Source organism: Pelobates fuscus, chromosome 1 (assembly GCF_036172605.1).
Source record: "Pelobates fuscus isolate aPelFus1 chromosome 1, aPelFus1.pri, whole genome shotgun sequence".
Classification (NCBI taxonomy): domain Eukaryota; kingdom Metazoa; phylum Chordata; class Amphibia; order Anura; family Pelobatidae; genus Pelobates; species Pelobates fuscus.
In genome coordinates, this window is record NC_086317.1 from 109,663,274 (window position 1) to 109,678,947 (window position 15,674).

At 39.5% G+C, this 15,674-nt stretch overlaps 1 protein-coding gene across 1 annotated transcript in view; it reads left to right on the plus strand.

The window, feature by feature from the left end:
- PUDP (pseudouridine 5'-phosphatase) overlaps positions 1-15,674 on the plus strand; it is a 310,602-nt gene that overhangs the window by 77,143 nt on the left and 217,785 nt on the right. Inside the window, exon 2 of the mRNA XM_063444281.1 lies at positions 11,161-11,379. Coding sequence (XP_063300351.1) covers positions 11,161-11,379 — 219 coding nt within the window. The remainder of the gene's footprint in view (positions 1-11,160; positions 11,380-15,674) is intronic.

The following is a 15,674-nucleotide window of genomic DNA, read 5'->3' on the forward strand; positions in this document are numbered from 1 at the left end:
CTAGGGAAATTCCACCCTCCCTGGCTACAGGTGGAGCCAGTTTTATATTTCACTACTATTAGTATAAGCTGTTTCATTAAAGGTTGAATACCCACGTCTTCTCCCTAACTCCCCCCCCCCTTTTTTTGTTTCAAACCTACGCCCTCCTCTTCCCTACAAGTACCATTACTAAAGGGGTATAGACCATTGAGTGAGCAGTCTCCCACCTTCATATAGTTCTATATGTGGTGGCTATTCTGCCCATTCTTTCATTTCTTTTTTAGAAAATATTGTAGTTCAACTTGTCTTCTAGTGGTCAGCTGTCTGTATTTCCAATAATACAAGAACCATTGGTCAAATGATAATAGGCTTCCACAGAAAAGCGTTTTGCTCAATAAACATATCCAATAAAATTCTACTAATTAATCTACTGATTAATTACAGGGACACTATATGGTCAGGAACATAAACATGTTTTCCTGACCCTGTAGTGTTAGAACCACTATCTAAACCCCCCGACCCCAACTTGCCCCCCTAAATATAGCAAAATACTACCATTACTCCAGTCTGCTACTGCTGGCTCTGCTCCTGATCTGCCTGCTCAGCTAACATCATCAGAAGTGTTGTTCTGAGCCAATCACAATACTTTGTAGAAATACATTAATTTCACAATGTTATGTTGACTTGTACTGAATTTCATCTGGATTTTAGAATTTATTACTATGTTATACTTGTGTAAGTACCATATTTATGTTTTTATATTGAACAGTCATGTTTCATCAAAACAAAGTCACACTTGTAAATAAATATCACCTTAGGTTATTACTGGTAAAGGAAAAGAATAACTAGAGCTGGGATGATACTGCTATTATTTAGTAAGGAACTTTTGAATAGTAAAGCCCAATTTATGAAATGTATGTTTTGTTTCTCTACAACTTATACATATATACGATGTCTGCACATACAAAAAATACTACAATTGTGTTTATATGAAATTAACATGCACAAATTGCTTGTTAGATATATAACTTGAGTTTACAGGGTTATAAACTAAAGTGTAAATTCAAAGCAAAGTTAAAATGTATTGTCAAAATAGCCAAACTAGAAAAAAATCTTAGTTATGGCTTATTTTGGCTACTTTTGCCTTAAAATTGAAAATCACTTTGAATTCTTACTTTAGTGAATCACTTTGTTCATGGTAAAAAAACAAACAAAAAAAAAACATTTTGCTTTTTCTACACCGTTGTCTTACACACAAAAATGCAATGAATAATTATGTGGGACTAAAATCTGTTATTAGCTATAATGTCAGTTTTACCATTTAATCTACCTTTCTGTTATCAGTAAGCCCTTAAAGGAGCACTATATGGTCAGGAACACAAACATGTATTCCTGACCCTATAGGGTTAAAACCACCATCTAGCCACCCTGATCCCCTCATGTCATCCTAAATATAGTAAATCTTACTTGTATTCAAGCCTGAAGCTGCTGGCTTTGTCACTGTTTCCTTTTGACCTGCCCACTGCCTTCTGACATCATCAGAAATGGTAGCCTGATCCAATCACAATGCTTCCCCATAGGATTGGATGAGACTGACAAATGGCAGATCAGGCACAGAGCCAGCATGATTTAAACACAGCCCTGGCCAATCAGCATCTCCTCATATAGATGAATTGAATCAATACATCTGTATGAGGACAGTTCAGTGTCTGCATGCAGAGGGAGGAGATACTGAATGTATGAAGGATCTCTTAGAGACATCTTAGGAGTGGCCAGTGAAGTTATCACCAGGCTGTAATGTAAACATTACATTTTCTCTGAAAATACAGTGTTTATAGCAAAAAGCCTGAAGGTAATGATTCTACTCACCAGAACAAATTCAATAAGCTGTAGTTGTTCTGGTGACTATAGTGTCCCTTAAATGTATTCATAGAATATAATAAAATATACCAGTGAAGTGCATCAACTAATTAACATGTATTTGATTATTCTTCATAACTAAATTGTTGTTTCCATGATTGTTGTTAAAAAATAAATACATAAAGTATCCATTGAGCTTTGTTAATATGTATAGCTGACAGATTTTTTTCTGATAAAAAATACTGTCAGGCTTGCTTTGATGGTCCTGCTTTTAAGTTCTGTACTATACACATGTCTGCCTCTACTGATGCCAACAACCAGTTATGATTTGGCCACGCCAAACTTACCTTTCTCCTATTGTTTCCTCTTTTCTTCGTCTCTCAGAATCTGTTCTTTTCTTTATTTCTGATCTAGTTTTCTTTAAAACATAAAACAAAGTATGGACTACTGTGTCTTATGTATTTTTCCAATGCCTGACAATCTCTGACACAAGGAGCAGTTTAAGACCGTTACATTTCCTGTGTCAGAGAAAGTACTCATCCTTCTCTTTGACACAGGAAATGAAGCTAAATTAAGCTTCTACTTTGGTCAAAGAAAGTCAAGAATAGGAAAAAACATCAGATAAAGTAGTCCCTACTTTATCTTATATTTTAAAGAAAACTAGATCAGAAATAAAGAAAATAACAGATTCTGAGCGAGGAATAGAAGAGGAAACAATAGGGGAAAGGTATGTTTGGCATGACCGTGCCACTTTAACATTTTATAAAGTGAGCAAAAAGGGCATATATCACCTGTGATCATGTGAGTAATTTACCTACACCTGATTTGACAGATTATACTTATATTTACTGAAAATGAGATACGCCATTCTTATAGATAAAGACTTTGGTGCTTATATCTACTTATAAATATACATATTTGTGTGCGTGTGTGTATGTATGTATGTATATATGTGCGTAATGTGTTTGTGTGTGTGTGTATGTATGTATATATATATATATATATATATATATATATACACACACACAAACACACATATATATATATATATATATATATATATATATATATATATATATATAGTAATAATGGGAACTTGGCACTCTCCTTTGCTATTATAATAGAATAATCTTGCCTGGGTGCTGGATCCACAGTCGTCCGGTATGTATAATATGAAAAAACGGGATGCACTCACAGGACTTTCAAAAATGTGCAGATGGTGTTTATTTAAATCATATAATCCATATAGAAATCGATATCTATATGCATTATATGATTTAAATAAACACCACCTGCACGTTTTTGAAAGTCCTGTGAGTGCATCCCGTTTTTTCAGAATATATATATATAATTCAAAAATGAGTTTGGCACACTACCTAAATAAAGTATATACTTAGAACTCGCACCAGGGTGCAAACCAGCGATGTAAATATGGAAAAATAGTAAAGTGCACTCCTGGATTTGAAAAATGCTTAATTTATTTGTGCAAAAAAAAATTGAAGTTCAGTGGATCGACATTTCGACCAATACACGGTCTTTTTCAAGATCAGAACTGTTCTGATCTTGAAAAAGACAGTGTATTGGTCGAAACATCGATATATATATGTGTGTGTATATGTATGGAAAGGCGGAGCCTATAGTTATGGGAGGGGTTTGTCCGGCCTATAAATTTACAAGCCTCCCCTTCCTCTGGGCCGAGACTTCCTGGTTCGGTACAGAACTATCTACTACCGGTTCAAAGGTCATCAACACAAACTGCATGAACTCCAAACAAACAAGCTGGTCTTGGCCTAGTGTGGCCCACGCAAGTATTAATTTTACCTCATTTGAGTAAAAAAAAAAAAAAAACAGCCCTCCCTGGGGCATTTATGGTACAGCCTGTTAATAGTCTGTCTTATTTCACTGTCTGTCAATACTTACATTGTTTTGAGCCCTTTCTGGTCTCGCCACGGGATACTTTAAAATTATGTCTGTCCTAATTATGTCTTTTATATGGTTATACGGCCATATACATGGCCCTTACCTAAATATGTTATAATCGCACTTCAATATGGCATGAACCAGGTCTGCCACTTGGGGACATTCCACTGCCCCCCCCCCCTATAAATTCACAAGCCTCCCCTTCCTCTGGTTCAGCCCACCCACCGCTCCCTTTATTAAGCATTCACTTAGTGGGCCCTCTTTTACAGGCCTACCTGAACGTCGGTTTCGACACACCACAACCGACTTGTACCACCACTTCTATAACTCTGCTTATTGTCCCCGACTACAAATATATTATATACAGCATCTCACATTTTTGTAAATATTTTATTATATCTTTTCATGTGACAACACTGAAGAAATTACATTCTACTACAATGTAAAGTAGTTTGTGTAGAGCCTGTATAACAGTGTAAATTTGCTGTACCCCCAAAATAACTCCACACACAGCCATTAATGTCTGAAGCGTTGGCAACAAGAGTTCACCCCTAGGTGGAAATATACAAGTTAGGCCCAAAGTGTCAATATTTTGTGTGGACACCATTATTTTCCAGCACTGCCTTAACCCTCATGGGCATGGAGTTCACGAGAGCTTTACAGGTTGCCACTGGAGTCCCCTTCCACTCCTCCATGATGACATCACGGAGCTGGTGGATGTTAGAGATCTTGCGCTCCCCCACCTTCCGTTTGAGGATGCCCCACAGATGCTCAATAGGGTTTAGGTCTGGAGACGTGCTTGGCCAGTCCATCACCTTTACCTTCAGCTTCTTTAGCAAGGCAGTGGTCATGTTGGAGGGGTTTTTGGGGTCGTTATCGTGTTTGAATACTGCCCTGCGGCCCAGTCTCTGACGGAAGGGGATCATGATCTGCTTCAGTATGTCACAGTACATGTTGGCATTCAGTGTTACCTCAATGAACTGTAGCTCCCCAGTGCCGGCAGCACTCATGCAGGCCCAGACCATGACACTCCCACCACCATGCTTGACTGTAGGCAAGACCCACTTGTCTTTGTACTCCTTACCTGGTTGCCACCACACATGCTTGACACCATCTGAACCAAATAACTTTATCTTGGTCTCATAGGACCATAAGACATGGTTCCAGTAATCTATGTCCTTAGTATGCTTGTCTTCAGCAAACTGTTTGCCGGCTTTCTTGTGCATCATCTTTAGAAGAGGCTACCTTCTGGGACGACAGCCATGCAGACCAATTTGATGCAGTGTGCGGCGTAGGGTCTGAGCACTGACTGGCTGACCCCCCACCCCTTCAACATCTGCAGCAATGCTGGCAGCACTCATATGTCTATTTCCCAAATACAACCTCTGGATATGACGCTGAGCACATGCACTCAACTTCTTTGGTCAACCAAAGCCTGTTCTGAGTGGAACCTGTCCTGTGAAACCGCTGTATTGTCTTGCCCACATACTGCAGCTCAGTTTTAGGGTCATTGCAATCTTCTTGTAGCCTAGGCAGGGCCGGCGTGTCCTATAGGCGACTTAGGCAGTCACCTAGGGTGCATCGACTGGGGGAGGGGGGTCAGATTTGGGTGACCCGGCAGGAGGGAAGCGGACAGCGCTCTGTCCTGCCAGTCACTCAATGTAGCGTGGCCGGGCGGCACGGACCGTGGTACAGGAGCTGTCTGTTTCCTGTACTCCGTGAGCACTTCCTGTAAGTCTGGCTGGGTACAGGAGACAGAAGCTCCTGTACTGCAGTGTCAGGGTACCTGTTATTACTGCCCTGGCAGGAATCCAGCCTGTGGGTAAATATACCCACATGATGAGGCAACTTCTTCCATTCCCTTCTCTCATCTTGGCCGTTCAGAAGCCGCCTTTTTATGAAGCGGCGCATGTGCGCCAACTTCATGACGTCACGCCACGCCAAAACTTTCAAATTAGGATGTTTTGGGGGCATCGTCATCAATTAAAGGGTACCTATAAAAAGTACCCACTTGCAATGAATCATTGCCCTGTCGTGGTTCTAGCTTGTCTGTTCTTATTGGGCTTACTCTGGATTGGTTTCTTGATTTTGACTATTCTGTGTTCTCCTTCCCTTTGACTCGTCTTGTTTATTCGCTTACCTGTTTTCTGGCTCCCTCGACCTCGGCTTGTACCTGACTATTCTCTGCCAATTTAAGGCCCGGTGTACATTCTTCTATATTTTGCATTCTGCGTATTGGATCCTTGTGTTGATCCTGACATGCGGTCCGCGCCGCCCGGCTACACTTCAAAGCTAGGTAGGAGGCACAACAGGGAAGGGGGGAGAGCAGGGGCAGAGGGAGGCACACCAAAGCGGGGGAGGAGGAGAGGGAAGACCACTAAGAGGAGTAGGGGGAGGAGGAGAGGGAGGACAATTAAGGGATTTAGGGAGATGGAGGACCACTAAGGGGTTATAGGGGGGAGGGGAAGGTGGGAGACCACTAAGGGACAGGGAGCAGAGTGGAACACTGAGGGAAAGGGAAGAGAGGGAAGAAACCACTAAGGGACAGGGGAGAGCTCTAAGGATGGAGGGGACTCCTCTAAGGGAGGGGAGGAGAGACCACTACACCCTGTTCCAAATTATTATGCAAATTCTATTTAAGTGTCACAAAGATTAAATATTTTGTTTTTCAGTTTAACTCATGGATGGCATTGTGTTTCAGGGCTCTTTTGATCACTGAAAACAATCTCGGACCCCTGTGATAATTAGATTGCCAGGTGAGCCCAATTTAAGGAAAAACTACTAAAGGAGGGTGTTCCACATTATTAAGCAGAGCACCATTTTCATGCATTATGGGGAAGAAAAAGGATCTCTTTGCTGCCGAAAAGAGTGAAATAGTTCAATGCATTGGACGAGGTATGAACACTTTTAAGAGATTTGTGGCTGATTCAGAGCACAGGCGGGTTCGTGCAGATAAAGGCACATTGAGGAAGATTTCTGCCAGATTCATGCATTGGATCAAGAGAGCAGCTGCTAAAATACCTTACATAGCAGGAAACATATATTTGAAACTGCTGGTGCCTCTGGAGTCCCACGGACATCAAGGTGTAGAGTCCTCCAGAGTCTTGCAACTGTGCATAAACCTTCTATTCGGCCACCACTAACCAATGCTCACAAGCAGAAACAGCTGCATTGGGCAGAAAAATACATGAAGAACAATTTTCAAACCGTCCTGTTCACTGATGAGTGCCGTGCAACCCTGGATGGTCCAGATGGATGGATGGAGTAGTGGATGGTTGGTGGACGGCCACCCTGTTCCAACAAGGCTGCGACATCAGCAAGGCAGTGGTGGAGTCATATTTTGGGTCGGAATCATGGGAAGAGAGCTGGTCGGCCCCTTTAGTGTCCCCGAAGGTGAAAAGATGACATATGCAAAGTATGTGGAGTTTCTGACTGACGACTTTCTTCCCTGGTACAGAAGGAAAAACTATGCTTTCCGTAATAAAATCATCTTCATGCATGACAATGCACCATCTCATGCTGAAAAGAATACCTCTGCATCAATGGCTGCTATGGGGATAAAAGGAGAGAAAGTCATGGTGTGGTCTCTATCCTCCCCTGACCTCAATCCTATTGAGAACCTTTGGAGCATCCTCAAGCAAAAGATCTATGAGGGTGGGAGGCAGTTTACATCCAAACAGCAGCTCTGGGATGCTATTCTGACATCGTGCAAACAAATTCAAGCAGAAACTGTCCAAAAACTCACAAGTTCAATGGATGCAAGACTTGTGAAGCTGCTATCAAATAAGGGGTCCTATGTTAAAATGTAACGTAACCTGTTAAAATGTTTAAAAAGTTAAAATGTTGTTATAAGTTTGATTGAAATAGCTTTTGATTTCAGTAAATATGCTGCAAACACAACAAATGACAATTTTCAGTTGTTTACAACCTATAAGGTGTTTTGAAACTTACTGTGCGTAATAATTTGGAACAGTGCACTGTAAGTTTTTTGTTTAAAAAAAATACTGTTATCATTAGGAGGTTTGTTAAAATTTCAATAAAATTTGAATTGTACTCTTAATAGTTGATAACATAAGCATTATGCTGACTGTTATTTACATGAATTATTTAGGTAAATGAGAAAAATATAATTTGCATCATAATTTGGAACAGGGTGTAAGGGACAGAGGGGAGGAGAGATCACTAAGGAACAGGGGAGATCACTAATGGAGGGGAGGGGAGAACACTAAGGTACAGGAGGGGGGAGCTCTGAGGGACTGGTAGGGAGAGCACTAATAGACTGGAGGGGAGGCGATATTTCTAAGGGAAAGGGAGAAATTTGAGAGTACTAGGGGAGAGGAGAGTACTGAGTGACATTAGAGGAGATCACTAATTGACAGGAGGTGAGAGAACTATAAAAAAAAATAAAAATAAAGAACCCCTATCCTACCCCACAAATCCTCTCTTTCAGACTACACACATACACAATGCATCCCTACACACACACACACAGAAACATACAATGCATCCCTACACACACACAGACACACTGAAACACACAATGCATCCCTTACGCACACACACTGCTTCTTTTATACACACACACAGAAACAAAATGCATCTCTTACACACACTAAATGCACCCCTTACAGACACACACTACATTACATTACATACACAGAAACACACCTTGAATTCCTTACACATACAAACACAGATTCACACAATGCATCCCTTACACACCCAGAAACACGCAATGCATTCCTTACACTCAAACACACTCTGCATCCCCTAGACACATGCTACATCCCTTACACAAATTGGTATGCCTATATACTACATTCTATAAGAACACACACACATTACATCCTCTATAATAACACATCCCCTACACACATACACTCCACTCCCTGTGAGCGAACTCATGGGTGGGCCATGTAGGTGGACGGTGGACTTATGGGTGGACCTTGTAGGCATACTCATGGTCAGGCCCTGGGGGCCCAGACCTTGACCTGTGTAAGGGGCCCCAAAAATGTAGCTGCTTCCTGTTCATTGATTTTTGTGAGCACTGTTAGTCTCTAGAGAGCCTCTTCTACACCAGATCAGTAGAGCCAGACTGCAGCCTGAGCCCATCATCATCCTCTTGTCCTCATCTGATGGTAAGTAGGCAATCCAGTACATGATTAGTGGCACTAATCTCTAATTTACTTCACATTAAAGGGCCAGTTTAGTCACCAAAACCACTACAGCTTAATGTAGTGGTTCTGGTGTCTATAGCCTATCCCTGCAGGCTTTTTAATGTAAATTCACAGCCTTTTCAGATAAAAGACACTGTGTGCAGAACTGGCGTTGGCCCAAATGGCAGATCATATGGGTGCGGCATTGTGATGTCACATGGTGAGCAGAACATATGGGGGGCGGCAAATTTGTTTGCCTCGGTCAGCAAAAATCCTTGCACAGGCCCTGAGCCTAGGCCATCTTTATGTAGAGCAACAATTCTTTTTTTTTTTAGGTCTTCAGAGAGTTCTTTGCCATAAGGTGCCATGTTGAACTTCCAGTGACCAGTATGAGAGAGTGTGAGAGCGATAACACACCTGCTCCCCATTCACACCTGAGACCTTGTGACACTAATGAGTCACATGCACTGGTGTTGTGCTGCCCTAGGTGACTGCAGGCAGCGAGGGAGCTCTGATCCTCCTGTTCAGCTCCCTCGCGCGCCGCAAAGTGTTGCCGTGAGCTGGAATATGACATCAACAACAAGACATTTGCCTGGGCTTTTTTTGACGCCCCCTGGAAAGTGCCGCCCAAGGCAAATGCCTTGTTTGCCTCTGGGCTAATATGTCCTTGGTCACATGACATTGGGGAGAGAAAATGGCTAATTGGGCCCAATTTGGACATTTCCACTTAGGGGTGTTCTCACTTTTGTTGCCAACGGTTTAGACTTTAATGGCTGTGTGTGCAGTTATTTTGAGGGGACAGGAAATTTACACTGGTATACAGTCTGTGCACTTACTACTTTACATTGTAGCAGAGTATCATTTCTTCAGTGTTGTCACATGAAAAGATATAATAAAATATGTACAAAAATGTGAGGGGTGTACTCACTTTTGTAAGATACTGTATAGAGATCTCGAGAAAAGTTGATGTGACTGAAGTTGATGTTTATTTGTGCTAAATAAAAGCATTTCTACTTTATTACCACAGTATCCAGAGTGCACTCATCTTCTTTCATATATATATATATATATATATATATATATATATATATATATATATATATATATATATAACACAAGTAGATATAAGCACAAAAGTCCATCTATCTATCTGTTTTTTTTGTTTTTATTGCAGTTGTAAATCCATTGGAAATACAGTTGTGAACTTATATTTTCTTTTTTACGTCTCAATTAAACAGGTGTGATTTCAAGTCAGATAGCAACAGGTGGTAATTTACCATCTAGCATGCATCCCAGTTTCAACTTTGCGTTTATAATATCCTGCTAATCTCAGTGGGAGGTGTTAACACTTTTGGCAGCCACTAATAACCAGTCATTAACAGTTATGCTTTGTAACATGGGAACAGCTGGTAAGCACTAACATTACATACAGCTGTTTTAGTAACTTTTGACTTGTCGGTAAATGGTGATAAAAAGTATGTTTGGCACTTGGTGATAAGCCCTAAAGAGTAATTAAGATTTGTTTCTTTTTCAGGGGTACAATTTTAGAGTAAAATATTAATAAATGCCCTTGCTAAAATAAAAAATAAAAAAGTTAGTTTCATACTTTATTTTTTATTTTTTTTACTGCTAATTTGCTTTCATGTGATAATGAGGATATACAGGTTCATAACTTAATATGGATGTTATGCACATCATTTACAATGGTTTGTTAGTCAATGGAGAATTTAATTCTGAGGTTTTGAAGATTAAAAAAAAAAATAATAATTTTGAGGGACAGTTGGAAAACAGCAACAGAATGTATGAATTGTAGAAATTGGTAGCCATCAGTCATTTGAATAAGTTACTAAGCTAACTGCGTTACTATGTTTTAAAAATTATTAATATCATGCAGAAAACCAAAGATCTATCACGTGTAGATGCCTATATATAAGATAAGTATGAAAAGCATTAGGTTTTAAGGTCATAGATGTCTGGACGTAATAAAAGCTTATTTCTTGTGACAACGGTACTGAGTTCTGCATATTTATAATGGTATATCAGAATGAAAAACACATGAGTGCTTTAAACAACACCACTTTGAGAAATAAAAAAATAAATAAAAAAAACTCAAAATGCATAAAAATATCTTCTTTTATAATTACTTGACCATGTTTTCTTGACATTTCTCTTTGAAACCTTGCTTTGCCAACATATATCAATGTAATCCCTCTCAATGCTTTTTACATTATTTTTTTTTTTACAGATACTGAACGGCTTTACAGTGTAGTGTTTAAAGAAATCTGTGGCCGATTTGGAAAAGAATACACATGGGATGTGAAAGCCATGGTCATGGGAGAAAAAGCTTTACCGGCAGCACAAATTATCCGTGATGTTCTTGACCTTCCTATTACTGCTGAAGAATTACTGAATGAAAGTAAAATTAAGCAAGAAAATATATTTCCTTCTGCATCCTTAATGCCAGGTAATATAACTACTCAAATAGAATAATAAATACGTGTGAGTTACATGATTTTCTGGGACACAAGAGACATAATGTTTTATCCAGCATTTCAAAAAATATATAATTGCAAATGTGTAATGTCTTTTCTTTAAATTGTTTATTTTATGCAGTCATTAATTAAATACATATTGTGATGTTCATATCACATGATATTCTAGTCTAATTTTGTTGCGTCCAGCACAGTGAGTAAGAAGTCAGTCAGTAGTAAGATCTTTAAACTATGGACGCGATTGTGCCTTTGAAGTGGTGTATCCCGCTCAGGAGGAGCTGTGAGATAGTCTTTAAAAAAAAAAAAAAAAAATGTTTATTAAATAAAACATAAGCATAAGAATGATCTAAAAGATGATGACAAAACATAGCATGAATTAAGGCAAACAATTTGGTCTTCCTATGCACACCCACACACCAGCAATGTATAGTTACTTAACAAGATGTATCAGTACTTAGTTTGCTTCATTTTTGAGTCCGCCACAGCGACCACTCACTGTATTAAAGGATCACTATAGGGTCAGGAACACAAACATCTATTCCTGACCCTATAGGGTTAAAACCACCATCTAGCCACCCTGATCCCCTCATGCCTCCCTAAATATAGTAAATCTTACTTGTATTCAAGTTTGCAGCTCCATGCTTTGTGCCTGTTTCCTTTAGACCTGCCCACTGCCTGCTGACATCAGCAGAAGTGGTAGTCTGATCCAATCACAATGCTTCCCCATAGGATTGGCTGAGACTGACAAAGAGGCAGATCAGGGGCAGAGCCAGCATGATTCAAACACAGCCCTGGCCAATCAGCATCTCCTCAAAGAGATGAATTGAATCAATGAATCTCTATGAGGAAAGTTCAGTGTCGGTATGCAGAGGGAGGAGACACTAAATGTTTGGATGCATTTTAGGCAGCCATGACCCAGGAAGGATCTCTAACAGCCATCTGAGGAGTGGCTAGTGATGTTATCACTCGGCTGTAATGTAAACACTGCATTTTCTCTGAAAAGACAGTGCTTACAGCAAAAAGCCTGAAGGTAATGATTCTACTCACCAGAACAAATTCAATAAGCTGTAGTTGTTTTGGTGACTATCTTGTCCCTTTAATGTGGTGATATTCGTAAAGAAAAAGAGGGAAAGCGAAGCATCAAAATAGGAGTACAAGAGAAGAAGCTAGAGAAGAGAGTAAGAGAGTTGATGTGTCCCTTTAAGATGGAGGGTGAAGTGAAGCAGAATATAGAGAAGAAATAAGAAGAATATAGCGCTGTGATTTGTAGCTAAAGCCCTAAGTGCCCCCTTCCAGTCCCTCTAAGGTTGACTGAAGACTCCCACACACCCACGTTTTCTGAAAGGATCCCATCGGAATACAATCTTGGCTTGAGTTTATATATTATATATATCTTTTAATTTAGATATTACTATGTCTACAGTAGGGACTTCTGTTTGTAACCACATTTGACTGTTCTGGCTGCTAAGGTAATTTTGTTAATTAGACATTTTTTAACCCCCTTAACGTCCTGGTTTGATAAGAAGGACCATGGGACCAGTGCTAATTGCCTTTTAAACACTTGGGAGAGTAATTCACCTGTTCCCATCCAGAAAACTGTGACCGTGAGGCAATATCACCACCTGCAGTCATAAGAACCTCTGTGGCCACACAGCCACAAGCATCGGATGGCATCTTCCCCACGTGGTATAGCTGTACCTGTGTCATGTACCACCTGAGCAATATCTTGTATGTTTGCTCCTGGGTTGTCACACAAATAGAAGTCTTCAAGCATGCCTCCCAGATATCCAACCACTCCCCTTCCTCCATTGTCGCATGTGTATTTTAATTTAACTCTTTCTTTACAAATACAGCCTAAATTACTGTAGTGTTATAATAAACACTTTCTGTAGTGCTTCAGTTAAAAAGAAAAAAACAGAAAATAATCCCTCCCTTAGGCAGGGACTATGGAGTGTGTCCTGAAAATATCCAGACAGGGGGTAACCCTAAATATTGACTTGCAAAAGAAAAAGGGATCCTAGGGAAGAAATGGCCAGGATACACGGATAGGATATATCAGAGTATCTGTTACTGATAAAAACCATAAGTTTATTAGTCATCATAAACAGACAAACAAAATAATAATAAAAAAACACTAACCCAAAATTAAACACATAAAGAGGAGATGATGAAGCTCAGTAGGCTAGAAAGGGGAGGCCAAATGAAGTGGCAATACCAGAAGTTAGATACTCCTATATGGCATATAAGCCACCTATAGAAGGGATATGAATAGCTATAGAGCCTATAATGGAGACTGGGCTGATCTCCAAGTCCCCCTAGTGTGAAGCCAATCAGTTGTCAAATCCTATAACTGATAATGTAAAGATGCACTGAATAGACACTTAGCTAAACACTCTAGCCCTATTCACCCAGATATAGCAAATCTCTTGATATGAAATAATGAACAGCTAATTCCAAGTGATTATCCACACTAAACTGTTGCACATCTTGTGCTAAAAGCTATCCATTACTAATCCTTTGTATAGGAAGGCTACTGAGTCATTAGGAGACAAAGCCCCTTTCTAAACAGTGCTTAAATCCAACGTCTACTCCCCATAAATTAAATTAACACCCCAAACAGTGCTAAAATAAAAGTGCTGTGAGTTTAAAAAATCATCATAAGCCTAACGCGTTTCGGCGCTTAAACGAGCGCCTTTCTCAAAGGCTATCCTTGATAGTGGTTTTTTTTTATTATTATTTTGTTTGTCTTTGTTTATGATGATTAATAAACGTATGGTTTTTATCAGTAACAGATACTCTGATATATCCTATCCGTGTATCCTGGACATTTCTGCCCTAGGATCACTTTTTCTTTTGCAAGTGCTTCAGTTAAGCATAAGTTTTGAAACAGTGTGAGGGGAGTCACTGCAGCTGCTTTCCCGAATTTGTAAATATCTAACAGTCTCTGTTGCCAAGGTTTGTGGCAGTTTTGAGCTCTTGAAAGGTGATTATGTTTTTGTCTCTGTATAAATGCAAGTATCTCTGGACCCTGGCTGTTTCTAGTACCTTGAAGTCCTGCAAACATATAATTTCTATAAATGTGACAGAAGTAATAATGGTTTAGTAAAACTGTCATGCATCACAAGAAAAATAACTGCCTGTGCTGATGTAGTGATCTTAGATATACAGATTTGTTGTTTTTATTTAATGTCTGTTTGCTTGCTTGTTTGTCTGTCTAACTAATTCACATTATAGGTATGTTTATATACATGCAAAATAAAGTGATTTTGTGTGTCTGTAAATCTGTGTCTGTCCATCTATCTGTTTGTATGCATGTATCATTCTCTGCCATCTTCTGATCTTCTGTAATCTATCAATTAGATTTGAGGGTACCGGTCAACATCTGTATAAACAACTAAAAGCCACACTCTAATTTGATAATTATTGACATGTTAACTGATTAAAATAAATTGTGACAGATGTTGAGTTGATGACAATCCCTCCCATTCTGACTCTTTTTCACAACACTTTTGCCATTATCTGGTTGATGTAAAAGAGCGCCATACCTTACATTAAACACTCTAGTATCAACCAATTGTACAGCGCTGTGGAATTTGTTGGTGCGGTATAAATAATAATTCAGATTAAAATTCAACTTTACTGTCACTGTACCATGTACAAACAAGGGCGATGAAACACAATTGGCCTCTCAACAGATATGCAGCAGTAATTTAAAATACTATTTAAAAAAATGTATTTCCAGTCTAAGCTATACTGTTATACTTGATGCCACAATTCCCTAATACTTGAGAATACAATCCTTCTACATTGTGACTACTAAAAATAATAATACAAACTGCAATCCTTAGGAAGAAGAGTTCTTAACACATTAACAAAATCATTGACCACTTGGCGAATTTAGTCATATATTTTGCATTACACTTGCAAGTTTTTAGTCAATATGGGTTTTAGTGCTGCAATCATCTGTGCCACAGATAAATACTGCTTGTGCATGTCTGTTTATACTCATTCATGCTTACATCCAAATGGCATGACTCAGATCGCCGATTCAGTGGGCACAAACTAAATTACGAAAGACTTGAATTCAGAAATTTGTCAAATTTGCGTCTTCTGGTGCTTAGATACAGGGCCGGTGCAAGGATTTTTGCCGCCCTAGGCAAAAGTAAAGTTTGCCGCCCCCCCATATGACATCACAATGCCCCATGTTAACTAACGCAAGTGCTGCAGTGCCGCCGTGTTTACATTAAAAGGCCTGCAGGGACAGGCT